This window comes from Pyxicephalus adspersus, chromosome 5 (genome assembly GCF_032062135.1).
Source record: "Pyxicephalus adspersus chromosome 5, UCB_Pads_2.0, whole genome shotgun sequence".
NCBI classification, from domain to species: Eukaryota; Metazoa; Chordata; class Amphibia; order Anura; family Pyxicephalidae; genus Pyxicephalus; species Pyxicephalus adspersus.
In genome coordinates, this window is record NC_092862.1 from 60,860,457 (window position 1) to 60,879,833 (window position 19,377).

The window sequence follows — 19,377 nt, forward strand, 5'->3', positions numbered from 1 at the left end:
CAAATCTGCCCTCAACTCCTTATCTCCCCAATAATGTGTGTATGGCGTAGAATTCCATCGGATGCAGCTGCCAGCCGTCTAGCAAAAATCCGCTCCATGGGCATACTTCTAAACACAAAGTGTAACTTACCCAACGAAAAATGAAGTTTCTTCAGCTGCATTTTCCGTCGAGTACTCAACTTAAACACCTCGTCCACCAACCTGTGCAACTTATCCTCTGGCAACCTGCACTCTATAGCCACTGTGTCAATTACAATACTGAGGAAAGCCAATTCCATAGTCAGCCCTTCAGTCTTGTCAGCCGCCAACGGAACCCCATAGCATAGCTCCGGGTCAATAGGCGCCTTAACGGAGCCCCACAGAGGATAAGACAAGTGATGGATGAGCCGGAACTTGTTTGGTTCCTTTTTGGGAACCACCCCTAATGGCAACACCACCAAACCCTCAAATGGAGGCTCCATGAATGCCCCCCCCCCCATTCTCCCAAATTCAACTTCCTTAGCCATCTTTGTTGTAACCACTTCTGGCCACTCTAAGGCCAACTTCAGATTCCTTGCCCGAAGAGGTGGTGATGCCATTGAGCAAGGAATCCTAAATCCCTCCCTAAAACCCACCTTCAAGAAGCGCACAGCAGCCCTTTCCAGGTATCTATTTAGAAAGGGGACCATCCTTTCTACCATCCCTGGCATCTTCCCTTTTTCCAGCCAAGTCTCCGGATCGACCCTTCCCGTGCCTAAAACATCTTACCAGGCCTTGGGCCCCGCCACACCCGGAACACTTATGCCAGAAGCGACAGGCTGCGCCGAATCTCGTTGAACTACCAACACATACCCTTTATTCTGAGGGCCGGGAATCCCAAGGGAACTTGACCCCCGGCTCCCCCAAGAAAGGGAAACTTACCACTCTCACCAGCATCATCAATTTCATCCAAAGACTAATGTCTTTATGGTCCCAGCAAATTGATGGCTGAATAGCCTTGCTCTGCCTCAGCTGTTGTGCTGCGCTGTTCGTCATGCCACGCCAGCCCGCAACGCAGAGCAATGCTCCAGCGCCCTTTCCCCAATAATACTTGCCAATATGGCAAATGCCTGCAGCCAATTGGCAAATGTCCTTTGAATCATCCTGACACCCCACTGTTCCTCCTCCCCTTTTTCCTCTCACCCAAACCACGATCCAGGTTGAAGCTCTCCAAGGCAAAAACGAGAAAATATGGACAAATTGCCAGGGCCAAATTTTTTCCCGCACTTCTAGTTTAGTTGAAACAAACATACACCTCACCCTTGGCCGCGTCACCCACATTTACCTGACCGCTAGTGGACCCTGCCCCATCACCAGGGGGCTCCTGCTGTTCCAGATCCAATGCCTCGTCCACGCAACTCTCTAAATCCCCTTTCTCTGAACCCATTCCCTCATCAGCTCGGTCTGACATTGCCGACCAGCAGCCGCAGGCCCCCCTGCCCGTTCTCCTCCCGGCCCCTCCCCCACCCGGTACTAACACGCCACTAGATTTGCCCCTCCAAACCTAATCAAACAGAACGCAATACCCCCAAAATGTCCTGCAAGCCCCACTGATCCCCCAACAACTGACCCCCAGCCCTACTCCCACCCCGCCCTGGCCCCCCCTCCCCAACCCCCCTGAAAATAAAACCCTCAGCAGACTCACCGGGACCACCAGATCCTGAAGCCGCCAAACCGGACTCCTTGGGCCAACTCGGGGCCCTGAACTCTCTGCGCTCCTCCTCTACCTCTGATACTGCACCTTCTGAGTGCCCGCCAGCCAGCGCCTCCTCGCCTTCGACCCAGGCCTCAAGAGCCGGAGAGCCCCAAGCCGCAGCAGGCCCAGCGCATCGGCACAGGACCGACCCTTGAACTTCGCCCACTTGCCGGGTCGACATCCAGCTGCATCCAACAGCAACCCGGCTGCCACCAAACCGGCGCCCGCAGGCTGCATTTTAGCATTTCCAGGGCAGGCCTGCAGGCTCTGGCGGCCGGGCCTACAGGCTCTGGCAATATGGCCCGGCCGCCATGTTCTTTGAGCCCACAGCTCGCCCGCTCCACCGCTATCCTTTGTGCGCCCCGCGCACGTTGGCCATTTTGGCAGGGACCGGTCGCTTAAAAGCATTGGAGAAGAAGCCCGGCGTCCCCTCCTCCCTAGTCCCGGAGCCCTACAGCTCCTAAACTGGACGCCAGTCTCTCATAACATCCCCAGCAGCCCAAGCCCACCCAGGATCACCAGCACCCTCCTGCGATGGGGGGGTAGGCCAGGCATCCCCAGCCCAGTCTCCCCCTCCCCTTAGGCTCCGCCGTGGCCAAGGATTCCTTCCGGCCTCGCCAGATGCAGTAGCCTGACAGGTCTGAGCACGGGCAGCCGGAGGGTCCCTGGTGGGGCTCCTAAAACAGCACCGAGCCCTAGGGGGCTGAGCACTCAGGCGCACCAGAGGCCTATACCTCCGGGGTTGCCTGGCATCCAGTCCCCCAAGCATGGGGACCGAAGCCACCACCTGTAGCACAGAGCTTACCCGCTCCTGCAGCCAACTTGGAAACCCGAGACTCGGCAGCGTCACACAACTGCTTCAGGAGGTCCTCTACACTAGCCATCAGGTATTATCAGTGATCTTGAGTATGTAATAAACAACACAGCAAAAGTTACACTGTTCAAATTACATAAAGTATAAGTACGTAAAGAAAAATGCAGTGCAGTACTTGATGTGCAGCGTGTTAAAAAAAACAAAGCGTTCAATGGCCCAGGGTATGTGATGTACAGTATAGCACACAATGTGCAGTGGCTTGAGTATGTATTGTCCAGCAGGTTACAGCTGACGGTTGTAACACTCTCTGGTTTTAATGTTGTTTATGAGCAGAACAGTAAAGTTACTGTGATGTTTCTGTGCTCCCATCAACCTATTCCCTTGCATCTGCACATTTATTTTCACTGTTTTGAGTTGTTGTAAACGTTTTGTTCTTTTTTTGTGTAGATGTGTTTCACAATAAACTTTTTTCACATTAATGGTAATATGGTATGTCCTTCTGCAGTGGGACCCAACTGGCCACAATAGACAACAAGTTACTATTGTTATCATATGCATCTAGAGCAGAGGTGTCAAACTCTGGCCCCATAATTCCTTTTTTTTGCCCCCAAAGGAATCTTAAATTTGAACTGCAGCTGGCCCGCAGCTGCATTGAAATAGCGCCGCTACTACAATTCCCAGCATCACTCACGTCTTTAAACCAGTGGGCTCTCTGCCTATGCATGGCCCCGCATTGGACTGTTTTATAGACGCAAATAATGGTGGGAATTTTACTAGCGGTGCTATTTCAATGAAGAGGGAGTTTCAGCGGCGGGCCACTCATAAGATTTAGCTCCGCATTGGCCGTGTCTGGCATTTCCAGCACTCTCCCTCTGCTGTACTTTTCCATGCTACTCCAAGGCATGGACTTGAATGGTTGGAATTTCATTGAAGAAAATTGGTATTATTATTGTTAGCCTGTGCAAAAAGGTTACCATTGAAATTTATCTCAGAAGGCTACAAATAGAGTAAAGCTACGTACACACTTCCAATTATTATCGTTGGAAAATGAACGACGAACGTTCATGCACGATATATACGAACGATCGTATAGCACCGATCCTGCACATAGAGTTAACGACACGATCGTTCGTAGATATTGTACACACAATAGATACGATCGTTTGAGCGATAGAGGAACTATGTGCACGACAGGAAAGTGAACGGACGTTCGTTCATCACGCATGCTCTGAACATGGACGATCAACGAACGACCGTACACACGAACGATGTTCAACGATCGTCGTCCAATCCGATCCGCCGGTCCGGTCGTTCGTTTCCAGCGACTTTCCTCGTTCGTCGGCGTCGTTGGTTACTTTTTTACGAACGATTTTTTGCCCAATCGATCGTTCGTCGTTCGATTTGAACGATAAAAATTGGAAGTGTGTACGCACCTTAAGAGGCTTAAGATTTTTCTTTAAATAAAAAAAGTTATGCTTCTTTCTTTATTATAAGCTTGTTCCAGACTGAATGTGAAGCAAAACCTTATTGTTTCCATATGAAAAGGGTTTAAATCTAATGAGAAGAAAAAATTTCTTCAATTTTTTCAATTAAATTTTAAGGTTGGGCCGCGACTTTGTCTAAGTTTTTAATTTTGGCCCTCTGTGTATTTCAGTTTGACACCCCTGATCTAGTGGGTAAGTAAGGGGTACAAAATGTAAAAAATGGAGGATAAGCAGGCAGCATAAGTTTGAATTTTGTTTTATATGAAAATGCACTACATGTCTGTAGTCAGACTTAACTGGTCACTCTAGACAACAGGATACCAGCGCTAGTATAAGCACAACCATACCAAACACTCCTTTCCTGAATTGATAGTTGTTGATGAAAGGGAGAAAACCTGAAACATGTCCCTAGAACTCTAAGCATGATCACCTCTCTCTTCTGCAATAAAACATATTTACCTGCCTTTTCACAATTGTTTTTTTTGAAAAACACTAAGCTATGCATGTGCAGCTTGGTGTAGACTGCTGGGATATGTCAGGCATCTGGCAGCTCACGCATGACAGTTTCACCTTTTCAGCATGGCCAATCAAGATAACGGAAGACCTGACACCAGGAAGAAGATTGGGTGAAGATTGCAGAGCGTATAATTGGTCGAGGAAAGGTGAGTGCAATTAGAAAATTGCAATCAGCAGGTAAGGTTGTTTTGTTGCAGATGGGACATTGTCTCTTCTGTAATAAAGGATTGTGCAACTGTTGCAATGTTTTAATTTGAAAGGGTGAGGTCCTTGTTAATGTTTATCTACATGGTATTATTATTAGGAAGCAGACCCAGAAAACAGCTTTTCTATGTTTTTTTATGAGCATGTGTACATTGACAGCAGTACTCTAGGGCAGTGGTCACCAACCTTTCTAAAAAGCAGGACCCGGTATCATAGAATAAAATTTTGCCACGGCCCAGTATACGTACAGTTTACTACTCTGCTATTCGCAGCAGATCTGCCTCCTGTCAGCACTCTAGCTGAGAATAGCAGAGTAGTATAAGAGAGCTGGTGTGCTGTCAGAGCTGCTGGAAATGGCAGAGAGGTGTAATTCTTACATACATTGCTCTGCCAATCTCACCTGTCTCACCTGTCCACGGCCCAGGGGTTAAAGACCTCTACTCTAGGGCATATACAGCACAGCATATATAGTGAGGTCCCCCCCATTTTTTTTTTTTTTGAAATTGTATTTTTTATTGAAAAGTTTTGTGATAGATTACAGAAGGGAAGAAGGGGTTACACACAGGGAAATTAACAATCATAGACCAGAACAGAACGCAGCTGAATTTCAAACATCCAATAGGCATATCTTAGACATAATATATAACATACGCATTTATAAACATTTGTAAACAAAACAAAATCGAAAGGAGGTAGAAACAATCAAAACTGTTGTGACAGCCAGTAGAGGGACTGGAGGATTAGTCTGATAAGTTAGAATAAAAACGGTCCCATGCCTCCCAAACCACCTCAAACCTATCCACCGTATTTCTAAGGAGTGCCGTGAGGTATTCCATTAAACGAATCTCTTGTATTCGTGCATGAAGGTCGCCCATGGAAGGAGGTATAGTCATTTTCCATCTGGTGGGGATCAACGTTCGTGCTGCAACTAGAACGTGAGTCACCAGTTTGCGGGACACGTTCGGCATAGTTGGGGGGGGTTGACCTAGGAGATGCGTAAGGGGATCCAATGGGATCTGATGCTGGACCACCACCGATAGTAAATCATTAACCCTTGACCAATATGGCTGAATAAGAGGGCAGAACCAGAATATATGTTCTATCGTACCTCTATGTCTTCCACATCTCCAACATGAGGGGTCCACATCCGGAAACAGTCGGTGTAAGACTGCTGGTGTGTGGTACCACCTGAGCAAAATTTTATATTGGTTTTCTTTATATAAGGTACATATAGAACTTTTGTGTGCGGCTTCCCATATGTCAAGCCAATCTTCCGGGGGTAACGATCGACCCAGCATCTCCTCCCATTTGAGCATATAACCATACTTATTGGGCAATCCCTGAGTAGAGGAGTGAAGTAAACGGTAAATAGCCGAGATCGTGCCTTTAGAAAGGGGACCTTCCATACATAGTCTTTCAAAGACAGTGAGGGGTTGGAAGACAGCAGTAGGCTGGAGAGACAAAATATAGTGTCTGATTTGCAGATATGCGTAAAAAGACGTGCGGGGCACTCCACTTTATTAGTGAGTTCCGTAAAAGAGAGCAACCGCCGTTCGATTGGGTCTAGAATGTGTCTAATTTGAAATAGACCTCTATCTCTCCAAGGACCTGACATGGAACCAGACAGACTATCCGGAATCTGTGGATTTAGAATTATAGAGGTTAATCTCGAGGCTGGGGATACCAGGCCAAATTTGTCCTTGCAGGACCTCCATATGGTCCTCGTAAACACCATTGGAGCTGTCAGATCCGATTCCACTAGTGACAGGGAGGAGCTCCACAACATGACATTGGGGTGAATAGGGGCTATCCATTCCCCCTCTAACTCTACGCCGATACTAGGAGGGTGAGGGGAAGTCCACTGCAAGACATGCCGCAGATGAGCCGCCAAATAATATTTGTGAATATCCGGGCCTCCCAGTCCTCCCCCCTCCCTAGGAGCACAAACAATATGTTGGGGTACCCTGTGCCTTTTGTAAGCCCAGATAAAGCGCATAAAATTAGTTTGGATTTTTTTCAGTACTGGAGACGGGACTCTGACTGGTAATGTCTCAAACAAGTACAACAGTTTAGGAAGAAGCATCATTTTCACAGAAGCAATCCTACCCAGCAGCGATGTGCCTTCCATTTAGATAAAAAGTTATTCACCTCCCGTAATAACGGGGGGAAATTGTGGGCGTACAGTTGAGAGTATGTGGAGGTAATTTTAGTCCCAAGATAGCTGATGGAACCCACCTGCCAGGTGAAAGAGAAAGAATCTTTCAAGGCCTGTTGCTCCGTTGGAGTGATGTGAAGAGGTAGGGCCTCTGTTTTGGAACAATTAATTTTAAATCCCGAGACTGTACCGTATTCCTCCAGGACTTTCATTAAATTGGGGAGGGAGACAGTCGGTTGTGAGAGAGTTAGGAGGATATCATCAGCGTATAATGAAAGCTTGTATGATTTGCCATGCACGGGGACTCCATGTATGTTGGGGTTGGAGCGGATGCAGGCCGCCAGTGGTTCTATACACAGGGCAAAGAGTAGGGACGATAATGGGCAACCCTGTCTCGTTCCATTTTTGATGGAAAATACAGTAGAAGAGGCATGTGGCATTTTGACCGAGGCCGAAGGGGCCGTATATAAGGATTTAACCGCCTTAACAAAGGGGCCTGTAAAGCCCATTTTATCCAGGGTGGCTAACATAAAGGGCCAACTGACCCCCCCATTTTTAAGTATCATTTTACATCAGTGGCATGCCCTACATAGTTATCAGAGGCAAACTGCCTACCTGCACTGGCTGATCAGCTGATTGTAAAGTTGTAGCACAGTCATACATATATGACAATATTGGTCAAGGCCGGAAACACTTGATAAATGGTCCAATAAAACTCTGAGGACCCAGCAATTAAATGCAAGCTGTACAAGGTAGCCAGCCACATGATGTAAACACTGCAGTAGCTGTCAGGCACAGGTAGATATAAATCTTTTATACTTTAAATAAAGGAAGCTAAGCAGGCAGGACAAATTCACTCCATATGAAAATTTTCTTATTCTTTAAATATCCTATGTGTTATTAGAGCAGACTACCGGTAATTCTTTAATAAGCAGTACTCCAAATGATAGTCTGCTTTTTTATTCCAGCTTCCAGAAACTGCGGGCAAACATATTTTGTTTTCTGAATTTGGAGATTTGAACATAAGAATACCTCCAGAGCTAAGAGATAAAGAGCTTACAAAGGCCTTGTCATTTCACCCAGGGTTAGGACCTCCTTTCATAATCCCTCAGATTACTTCTCAGCACTCTTCTTGTTACTGCTTGTTCCGATGCTGAATACAGAAAACCTTCTTCTACTTTTTTTCTGTGTTTTATAGGTTAATATTTTCTAAACTATATTCTCCAATGGATTAAAAAGTGATTGTCCATTTTTTCAAATGCTAAACATGAGAAATGCAAGTACTGAAGATCAACAACAACATGCAGCTTGATAGGTTGCAAAAATCCTAATTTTGTAGGCTTCTCAAGAAAAAGGAGCCCAAATGCCTATCCAAAATAACAAGGTGGGCAATGAAGCATGCATAAACTCCCTGAAAATCAGAGAAGAATGCTGGTCAGTGGTGGAAGCATTGAATAAGGTACATGTTCTTAACTAATACTTCTTTTACTAATACTAGGGTCATATTTAACGTGGGGAATGTGTTGTACATAGTTGAAATAAGCTAATAAAATACTAAATACACCTAAAAGATAATAATAGTGCAAATTAATGCTTTTATTTTTCTTCACATCCACGTTTAACCACTTCACATCATCTTGGTAAATACTAATACATTTCTACAAAACTTTGCAGCCCTTTTGTATTCTGTTGTAGCAATGTTATGTATAGTGTTGTTGAAGGTCATTGCAAGGATGTGCTGCATACAGAATGGGATCCAAAAAAGAACAACCTGGATGATCCAGGCAGTGTAGCAGGATAAGAATAGACATAGTAGGATTATGTGTGTAGGTGTAAGACTGCAGAGAACATTGGTTTTGCTATGTAAAATAAGAATGTGAATCTAGAACAGGCATTTATTTGCTTGTTTGCTTGATTTTACCATACAGCCAATATATACTTCTATATTATATGCCTGTTGGTATAATAATACAACTATGAATGTTTCAGCAACAAATGCTTTAGTGTTTATACAATGATTAGTTCTTCTAATAATACAGGAAAAGCTCCCTGGATCTGTGCTTTAGAAAAATTTTAGGTGTATGCTCTGCTTAAACATTTTTCTATGATATTGTTTGGAGTGAGGGTGGATGAGAACCCTGGTTTGTTGTTTTTCTATTTTAGGATAAATAAAAAGCGAGAACCTCTCTCAGCTTTTTACCTCCGTATGTGTTGTTGTTTTAAATGTTATCACCATTTCTGTTTAGTAAAATCTTGGGCAGCAAGGAAGTGTGAATAAATCTCCCTGAAGAGTCCATGGATAACAATAGCACCACAAAGATTCTAATCCTAAAATACTTTTATAAGGCTGCCATAGACAATAGATGGGAGGAAGAATATATACTTCCAGTCCCATCTACCTGTAATTATAATCAATTTATTGGTGATATATACAGACATGAGATCCTTAATCTGTCTGAAAACAGCAAAAAAATCAAAGTTGCAAATGGTAACAAAGCTTTCTATGGGGCAGTTAAAACTTTTAAAACAGAGGATCAGACGTCATTTCATTAAAAAATGCAGTGACTTATCGGTTATAGGACTTTAATCACCCCTTAACTTTTCTAATTTGCATAGTGCTAAATGAAAAGTATAAATTTAAATTGCTTGCTGTGAAACATCATATGGTTGGTTTTGCAGTAAATTATCATGAAAACCTGGAAACATGTTATGTAAAAGCTGATTCTTTTTGTTACATTTTTTGTGACTTCTTTACATTTTATATGGTTTACTAAACTAAAATTCAGGGATTGCCTACTCTATTGATGAGCCCTGTTACTTTTGTACTACAGTAATCACTATTTAAAATAAAGAACCAATGCATATTTGAGTCCCTCTTCCTTCACGCTGCCTAAATGTAAAGGGTTGAGTTATCAGCCTTGGTGATGGCACCAATGCAAAAGGTACCTGCTTACTTAGGTATGGTACCTATGAATCATTCTGGCACATATTTTCCCCATCTCCACCCCCTAGGAGTCAGGCTAAGGGATGAAGAATCTGCAGAACTACAGTGATGATTTAGTTGACTTACTTCCAGGACACATTATATCAATTGCATACCTGCGATAGATAATTTTATCCTATTATCCTGTAAAAAAAAAACACTTGCTGAGTCCTGTGGTAATGCAGATTTAGTATAAAGGAACAATAGCATGTGATAGGGTACATGGGTATTTGCTATTTCAATCATCTTTTACAGTTTATTAAGTTTATTTTATTTGTATTATATTCCCCCTTCACAGATTTACTTTAGGTTTATTTTTCAGCAATATTACACGTCTTTCTTATTTTCTATACTTATAAATCTATTTGATTTTTCTATCTTTTCCATGTGACTGGAAGGTGGTGGCATGCTACAGACATTTGGCAGTCTCTGTTGGAGGTTCCTCCGACAGTAAACGTCTGCGTGATGAATTGAGACGCACCCGAGAAAGGGCCCAGGAGCTGGCATTAAGCAACAGGAACAAACTGACAGCTGCTCTTCGGGATAAACAGCTAACCAAAGGAGACCGCATGGAGTTAGAACGTCTCTGGGTACAGTTTTCCAGTGGTTTGGAGCTTTTCCACACTGACATGTGTAAGGTGTATGAGCTTGGGCTGTCCGTTCCCCTCTCTGCAGGCAATCAGCCAGCAATACAGACTGGCAATACAGGTAAAAGAGAAATATGATTTTTTTTTTTATTGTGCTCAGGATCAAAAGTTGAATTACTTCAATAACAACCTTTATCAGTTTAAACAGAATTTCTGATCAAAAGATATTATGAGTTGATGTAACAGTACAATTCACTATGTTTTATTTAATTTTTTTTCAATTATTAATTACATTTTAAGTAGATTTTGGTAACCTGGGCACATCTGTGGCTGTACAGTTTTCACCACCTTGCATAGGATGAGTATACATTTGTTTACAAATGTGTATATTGCCTGCCCTATTCCTACAGGTCTATGCCTAATACCGCCAGAAATATTAGGGGTAGTTGAGTTAAGCAAGCCTTTTTAAAGCGTACCTAAGCTCAAAATGTTTACTTTAGATTAAAGGGTAGACAACCCTTTAAGTAAAAGTTGTATTTTTTTGTAAATGCAAAACCCTTTTTCTGGCAATCAAGACAGAAAGGAGCGCAAAGCCTCCCAGGATACCTACATCACACATCACGCATCCTGGGAGGCTCTTGGCTGCTCCTTTTGCACATGCCCTTCTCTATGGCATGCACGGAAGAAGCCCTTTCTTTAATAGAAGAAAAAAATTGCCGATCTCACGCATGTATCCATGGATCTGCGGACTTAAAGGTGAGTGTTTTTTTTTTATTTTGAGTTTAGTTTTGCTTTAAGGTGAACCTGTTTGTCATTCTACAAGTCCTGCCTAAAAGCAAAAACCACAGAGTACATTCTGTTTCTATTGCTTACCAAAAACTCTTCTGTTTTTTAAAACCTTAGTTTGTTATTAGGGTAGGGGCTTCATGCTGATACTTCAGGGCTAATCCATACTAATGGTTATATGGTATATGTATTGTATATAGGTTACCTATTTTTACACAAATATGTTGTATTTTTTCACAAAACATACATTTTTCTGAGCAAATTATAGATGTTCTGTCCTTGCAACATGTTTCATTATAGTCTGTGAACAGTTTGAATTGTAAATAATCTATTGTACCTTACCCATTACACGAGACTGAACATATTTTGGGTATTCATTTTTTTGTAGAAGAATGTGGATGAAAATGGAAAAATTCAAATAATCAAATACGTAAACGTACAATAAACAGTGTTTATGCTGCTGGTGAATGTAACAACTAACTTTGGATCCACAGCTCACCAGTGATGCTGCCATAAAGGAAAAAGCAGCTGTTTTTGACTGTATCCTGGTATTAGATGGGCACTTGCACATGTTCATCCTTTACATGAAACGTGAAATATAAGCTTCCCTTGATGCACCTGTTTGAGGGAGAAATAGTGTGTACGTGTTAGTGTCAGAGAGTGTAGTGGGAGGAATAATACCCAATAGTTGTTGTTGCCGTTGGAATAGTGTCCCATCACTGGTATCAGTGGAATAGTGCTTACATGTTGATATTAGTTGAAAGCATAGTTCCCCAATATTGGTGTCTGTAGTGCCCAGCATTAGGTGGTGATGATGGCCATCTTTGGTGTCAGTAGGAGGAATAATTCATCACTGGTGGTATAGAAATAGATCCCCATCATTGAGGTCAGTGGAAATAATGGTGCCACATTGTTGATATGAGTGGGAGAAATAGTGTCCCACCATTGCTTTATTTTGCAATAACATTGTTCCAATTGCAATTCCAATACATATTGTTCCAATACATATTCCCAGCACACTATAATACAAAAAAAGCATGTCAACATGTTTGAATTTCTTAAAGGCCATTTCATGAGTTCAAATATATTGCCATTTCATGGGTTCAAGGATATTGATACTAAATAGACACATGGTTGCTCAAGGTGTGCTGGACTGCAGACCTCTAGATCACATTTAGGGGGTGGGGGTGTTTTAAGTTATTGTAGAGAAGGGTGTGTGTATGTGTGGGGTTAGTTTTCCCCCTTAAACCCATTAAACGGGCAACGCAACTGAATAGGCCTAACTTGTTGCTTCCCGGCTTACCTTCATTTATAAGTTAATTGCATTATGCCAATCCTTCTTCCTCATACTGTGTTTCTAGACACCTTAAAAAAAACTTTCAGGTCTTCAGGGATCACCTACTATAATTGCTTTAGCTCACAGTACATTAGTGTGGGAGTCGGTAAGAAGAATACCTCCTCCATTGCTGGCCATTAGGAAGGATGCCACCCTTACAGATATATGGTATATTTTAAACTGACCTAAAAGTCACAAACTGCTTATTGCTCAAGAACCCCTAGCAACCTCTGGAGGAACCCCATGGTTCCATGGAACCCTGGTTGAGAAACAACAGGAATTTAGAACTTCCCTAAGGGTTTACCTGAAATCACATATTTTACTGTGGACTTCTTTGTGGATTAACTCCAAACCCATGAAAATGAAAGAGAACCCCAAAACCACTTGGTGATCTAGTAGGAGTATTATGAGCAACCTCTGCAGGAACTCTGGTTGAGAAACTATACTGTCTGTGCTGTTATGTTTTGCTCATTTTGCCTACCTCTAGTAACACCTCTGTTTTTTTTTAAATATGGTACTCTTTTTTTTTTTGCCAACATGTTATACTAAATCACTCATCTGACTCATTAGATCATTGGTGTAAATGTGGGCTAGAAAACTGATCTTTGTAAAAAAAAACAAAAAAAAAAAAAAAAAGTTATTTTTATTTATGAATAGACGGAGAAACATGCAAAAAAAGGGAAACATCAAGTAGCATAAAACAATGCTTTGCTTAACAAAATGAGCTGGTGATGCATTTGTTGATAAGCAAACATTTATTATAATTTGGCTTTGCGTGGACATTTTCTTTCTATTCTTTACACAACATTACTGAACATATCAAGCTATTTATCTTACCAAGTATTTGTCTAATCTCCTTTTACCTTCATAGTGACCCTGAAAACATATGCACCTTACCTCTAATAGTTATCCGCTTTCTTAATGTTGTACTAGCCAAGTCATTAAAGAAAGATTTAAAAGCTTTGTGCTTATGCATTGGTTATAGACAATGACAAATTAAATGAGAACAAGTGACACAAATTATTTGTATGTACCAAACAAGGATAAAAGGAAGGCAAACAATTGACAACTTTGATAAAAATACTACATAATATCATTTGGAAATGCAGTAAGTCAATATTCTGTGTAGGCATTTCACAAACACAAGTTTTAAATAAATACTTTTATTACATTGAATTAATAGCTTTTGGTTATAAAACATTAAATAACTGTTATTTTTATCTAATACAAACAGTCTAACTATAACACAATTACAGAAGGTGAGCAATCCATTTGTGAAATTGAAAAGAGTAATTGTACCCTTATAAATCTACCAATTGTCTTCAATTTCTTCATTCAAATACACAGCAGTTCCTGAGCCTACAGACTCATAGCTGTACATATTAGATATGTAGAAAGATTTAATGATGTCACTAACTTACACTTTCATCAGTAAAGCTGGGTGATTCAGCAAATCTGGAATGGAGTTCTTAAAATCATGCGCTATTTGCTAGCAAATGTTTTGAATCCTGTAACAGATCCATTCTAGGTTTGCTGGATCACCCAGCTTCACTGATGAAAGTGTATCCTCTCCAGCCTTGGAGAGCTTTAATAAATCAGGCCCATTGAGGCAGTATCCTTGCTTTAGGGACTGCTCTCTTGAAAGCCTTTTTATAATATTGTTTACAAGCATTTTAAACCACACTTGAATATTCATTTAGATCAGCTGATCTTTCCATTACACGCCTTTTAACATAAAAGCATTTTAGTATAATAATGCCTTCCACTGAGTTGTGTTTCTTTGGGACTGTCGTAGATTCACTTGTTATGGAGTGCAGTCTGCCAGAGCACAAGTTGTTGGAGTTGCGCCTTGAGGTACAGAAGGTCAGACTGTTGCGGGGGATTCACTTGCATAATTTGCAATCGCTCCTGGGAAAATTGAATTTTGCGTGCCGGATTATGCCTATAAGTAGAATTTTCAGTCGCAGGCTTGCGGCAGCCACAGTAGGGGTGCGTGCACCTGGGCATTTTTCTACGTTTGATTAAGTTGTTGCGTGAGGATTTGGGTGTTAGGAGCAGTTTTTTGGCACAATACAATGGCAGGTCTCTATGGATGGCTCAGATGGTGGATAATGTGGAATTCGATCTGATTACTGATGCTGCAGGAAATTGTGGGTATGTCACATATTTTAATGGAAAATGGAGCGCTGAGGAAGTGGCACCACACGCAAAGGTACTGGGAACGCCTTGTCCACCAGCTCTGTAGAAGGTGATTTGGGGGTCATCGCAGGGTTGATACAGAGATGGGTTAGTGCAGGAACGTGGAAAGCATATGTTGGCACTTGGCGGGAATGGTTCTTGTTTTTGCAAAATTCAGGGGCGAGAGGTGTCCTGAATGGGGGGGGGGGGGGGGGATTTAGTGCTATGGTTTTTGGTTAGTAATTTACAGAGTGGGGTGTCGGGGGCAGCGATTAGCAAAAAGTTGGCGGCCCTGGCCTTTTTTTTTTTTTTTTAAGCTTGCTGGTCTATCTTGCCCCATTTGTTATAGGATTGGGGGGTACTATTCTCAAAGGGGGAGTGCGTGGTGTTGTGTGGTTTGCATAAGGGTATTTTCCATAATTGGAAGGCAGGTTGGACCATGTTGTTTATTTATTTGCAGGTGCTGCAGAGTGTCTGCTATGGATCTTGGGACACTCCTTTGTTTATTGGGGCACAAGGAGGGCGGATATAAGGCCTAATGGACGGCAGCTGGGTATTCACTGGGACACAGCTCAAGTGTGGTGGATAGGGATCCCTGGTATGCAGTGGAGTCATGTGGTACCGGAGGTAACCAGATTTGCCCACTTGGATAGGCCAACTGATGTCCTATTGCTACATGTTGGGGGAAATTATATTGGGTCTTGTTCTATGTGGGAGATAATAAAGGATATTAAGTTTGATCTTTTAAGGCTTAGGAGTGCATTTCCACAACAGTGTTTGTTTGGTCAAACATTATCCTGAGGGTGGCCTGCAGGAATGCTAGGTCTGTGGAGAAATTGAACAAAGCACGCATTAAGATTACCAAGGAGGTTGGAAGGTTTCTGGGACATATTGGGGGCCTGGTGGTTAGGCATAGAGAATTGGAGGTGGAGCCTCACTTGTTCCTCTGTAGGGATGGAGTGCATTTGAATGCGGTGGGAACCGATTTATAGTTCTTAAGCCTGCAGGAGGGGTTGCAGAGGGCCTTGAGGGTGTGGCGGGGCTCGCAAGCATTAGGTTTCATGCATGCAGCATGTGGCAGTTGTTTGGTAGATCCATACGAGCAGGGGGATGGGAACTCATCACGGTATGGAGTTCTTCTTAAGTGGACCCCGCACGACACTTGTCATGGGGTTGTCATGGGGGCAAAGTGGGAATAGAGGATGCCCGCTAACTGTGCCCGAGGCAGTTTAGTAGCCGCTGGGGGCCTGTTTTGGGAAGAGGAAGCATTGTGGTATTGGAGGGGGTACTTTCATGGGCCTTTAATAATAGGGGAAAAAGATGTTGGACGGAAAAATTGTTGTATTTTATATTTCATGGTTGCATGCTTGACTATAGCTGTGAAGCGGGCTGACCACTCCTGGCTTTTAGTTTCCTGTTAACAAACTGTGGTTAGACAATGGCTCACCACTTTTAGTATATCCTGTAATCACCCCTATGCTCTTGCCTCCACAGGTATGTAGATACATTGTGCCTGATTTATTAAAGTTTTCCAAGGCTGGAAACGATACACTTTCATCAGTGAAGCGGGGTGATCCAGCTAACCTGGAATGGATCTGGTCCAGGATTGAAAACATTTGCTAACAAATAGCAAATTACTTTTAAGAAATCCATTCCAGGTTTGCTGGATCACCCAGCTTCACTGATGAAAAGGTATCCTCTCCAGCCATATAGAGACTTAATAAATCAGGTCCAAAGTTTCCACTGCAGGGATGGTGGGAGAAGTAGTCTGGCATATATTGTTCTTCATACTTTGGGTGTCACATGACACATATGATTGACTCTAATTTGCTGAATTCAAAAAATAAATTTGTATTGAATATGTATTTCACTATGCAATTACATTAGGCCACTTCTTTATAAAAGACCCCTAAGACTACCACTGCAGAAATGTAAATATATTTTTTTTTAAGAAAAATTCTTTGATAGATAAGGCAAAGTAATGGGTGATATGTCTGTACTTAGCTTTTCTTATATCTTAATATGAAATGCATCTTTGCTAGGCATATTGTGGTTTAGAAACGACCTTCTAGTTCTAAAGTAAATTTTATATTTCCAGGCAGTACCTCTGCTATCGCCTCCAGGGCACTAAGTGTCCAAAACATCACCCACAGTGAGTCACCACCAAATAATAAAGAAAAGCTTGAAGACAACGAGCTAGAAAAAGAAATACTCAAGGTGGACCAGATGATCACTGACATGGAGCTCAAAGTGAATGTCCTAAGATGGACTGTAGAAGCAACAGCAAATATGAATGATGAGCTTGACAGCACTGATGTGTCTTCCACAGCTTTGCTTTCAATGGATGAAAAAGAAAGTCGCAACTGCTGTAATGGATGCAGTTTACTGTGTCTTTGATTTTATGTGGTACGGCACTGGTAGTTGTTATATATTCTTTGTGCTGTAAATGTGATATTTATTTCTGGTTAGTAATGCTTTGTTTTAATAATCTAATATTTTTATGATTACAATTAAATCATGAATACTTTATTTATCTTTATGTGGATGAACTGGGATAATCTGAATTTTCATTTTAAAATGTTACTGGATCAGACTTTGACTAAGTCCTTGTCACATGGCAAAAAAGTTTTATTTTATGTTAGTATCGAGCAGCAGTCCAAGCCGGATCACTAATATTTATAAAGCTTCCAATTAAAACCTAACTTCAGTTAAAACAAAAAATTACACGTGCAGTCGGGCTACTACTACATTGCAAGGGGAATTCTCCTTTTTTGCCATATATATAACTTTTACATACATTATTCCCTGACTTTAGTGGGCTTCTTTTATTTGTGACAGGTCCCTAGCAGCTTGTTCTGTATGGGGCTCCGTGCTGCAATCGGAGGCACCAGTGTCATTCTCCATGATGTAATACATTTGTTTTACAGAATCAGTAGACAATATTTTTCATGTGAGTGCACCTTTACGATATCCATAAAGCTTTCAAATACATACATTTTCAGTAAAATAATTATATCTGAGAACAAACAAATGTTAAAATCGTATCCAGCACAAGAACATAGAAATCCAAGTACCACTCTATTCATCTAGTCACATAAAATAAAATCGGTAAATGACTCTGACATCCAGTCATTGGAAACAACTGTCACTATAAACCCCACTCTACTGATTAAGCGATTAAAATAGGTGGCTTTTTATACTTTCTGAATTAGCCATATGTAGCCTTATAAAGGTTTAGGACAAACTGCATCAAGAATGAGAACGTTGCATAATTTATTACATGAATTCATAAGAATCTAAGACTAAGAAGGATTTTCTTAAATCTGTTGACTTTCCAATATAATACTGTAAAATCTTACTGACAATCTATTTGTACATATCTAATTTTTTATTGAGAAAAACACAATAAAGTTGATATGGAAAATTCTAATAAAGTTGTGTAAAAATGATGTTCTACTCTAATACTTTTGGACTGTAAGATATGTATTACCTTCTTTAGTTTGTGTCAGGAAAAAAAAACTTCAAGACAGAACCTTGGTACATCATTAAACTTCTAATCCCTCAAAGACCATGGACCATATATTCATTAGACTTTTCTGTTGTAAAACTGACAATGGTTGTAACACTATTTTCATTGTTGGTATTCTTTTTGCACAGGTTGTTGGCACATTTTCTACATGTTCTTTCAATGACAGCAACTCCTTTGGTTGCAAAAATGTAATCTTTGTTTAATAAGGTAATTGTACGGCAATCCATTGAACATTAAGTCGTGCGTGTTTTCAACCTATCATCCCAAAGCAACAGCCAAGCTAAGCACAGTACTAAAACATTGGAACAATACTACCGTATGTTGTTTCTTCACATTTTCTAAAGATCATTGGGTATGTTTCTATCTCCTCTCAGTAATCTATATTCTATAATCAATAATAGTAATCTCAAGTTATTTTACCAAATATAGTTCTGAAATATTCAGTTCCATCTGTGGAAGACAGACTGACCATTCTGGTAAATAACAGTAAGATGCTTTAAAAATCCATTTTTCAAGCACAATCCAATTTTAAGGTAAATTCTGACACACAATATATAGGAGATATGTACCAGAAGACCTGTCCTGGTTTGTGATTACGACCCTCAAAGGAAAATTAAAGGCAAGCATAATAAAAGACAAAGGCTATAAACACCAACTCCTAGCAGTTTGATGTTCCTGGCACAATCATTGCAATTATTTTTAGGAAGTTTAAGGTCCGTGGGCAACCAGCATGGATGTGGCTGCAATAGGAAAATTAGAACCTAGAGTGGGGAGAAAGCTAGGGGAAATGATAGACAAAAGCAAAAGACAACTTCCAAAGAGATGAAAGCTGAACCACAAGGTCCATCACAAGGTGATTTCATTATCCATTGCTTTGAGTAAATGCCATACCTACTGTAAAACATGGAGGATAATTGGTTATGTTTTAGAGCTGTTTAGCTGTGTCTGGCTTGGATATTTTCAATCTGTGCAGAAAGCTCTGTCTATGATGCAAGTTATGGATCCTCCAACAGGATAATGACCAAAACCCCACAGCTAAAACACCCAAAATTTCTAAGATCAAGACATTTGACTGATCTGAAGTGGCCATT

The 19,377-nt window shown here is 41.4% G+C and overlaps 1 protein-coding gene across 1 annotated transcript; it reads left to right on the top strand.

Moving 5' to 3' along the window:
- The first annotated feature begins 8,008 nt into the window (after positions 1 to 8,008).
- On the top strand, positions 8,009 to 18,206 carry LOC140331007 (regulator of G-protein signaling 9-binding protein B-like). Its single transcript, XM_072411673.1, has 3 exons — positions 8,009 to 8,346; positions 10,269 to 10,578; positions 16,856 to 18,206. The coding sequence occupies exons 1-3, from the start codon at positions 8,251 to 8,253 to the stop codon at positions 17,152 to 17,154; spliced, it is 705 nt and encodes a 234-aa protein (XP_072267774.1). The 5' UTR covers positions 8,009 to 8,250; the 3' UTR covers positions 17,155 to 18,206.
- Positions 18,207 to 19,377: the final 1,171 nt, after the last annotated feature.

What these genes read in the sequence shown, in the direction of transcription:
- LOC140331007 (XM_072411673.1), top strand. Translation starts at nt 8,251, where the DNA reads ATGCCTATCCAAAATAACAAGGTGGGCAATGAAGCATGCATAAACTCC. An exon ending in TGGTGGAAGCATTGAATAAG is followed by an intron (nt 8,347 to 10,268) that starts GTACATGTTCTT and finishes TGTGACTGGAAG; the next exon opens with GTGGTGGCATGCTACAGACA. An exon ending in AATACAGACTGGCAATACAG is followed by an intron (nt 10,579 to 16,855) that starts GTAAAAGAGAAA and finishes TTATATTTCCAG; the next exon opens with GCAGTACCTCTGCTATCGCC.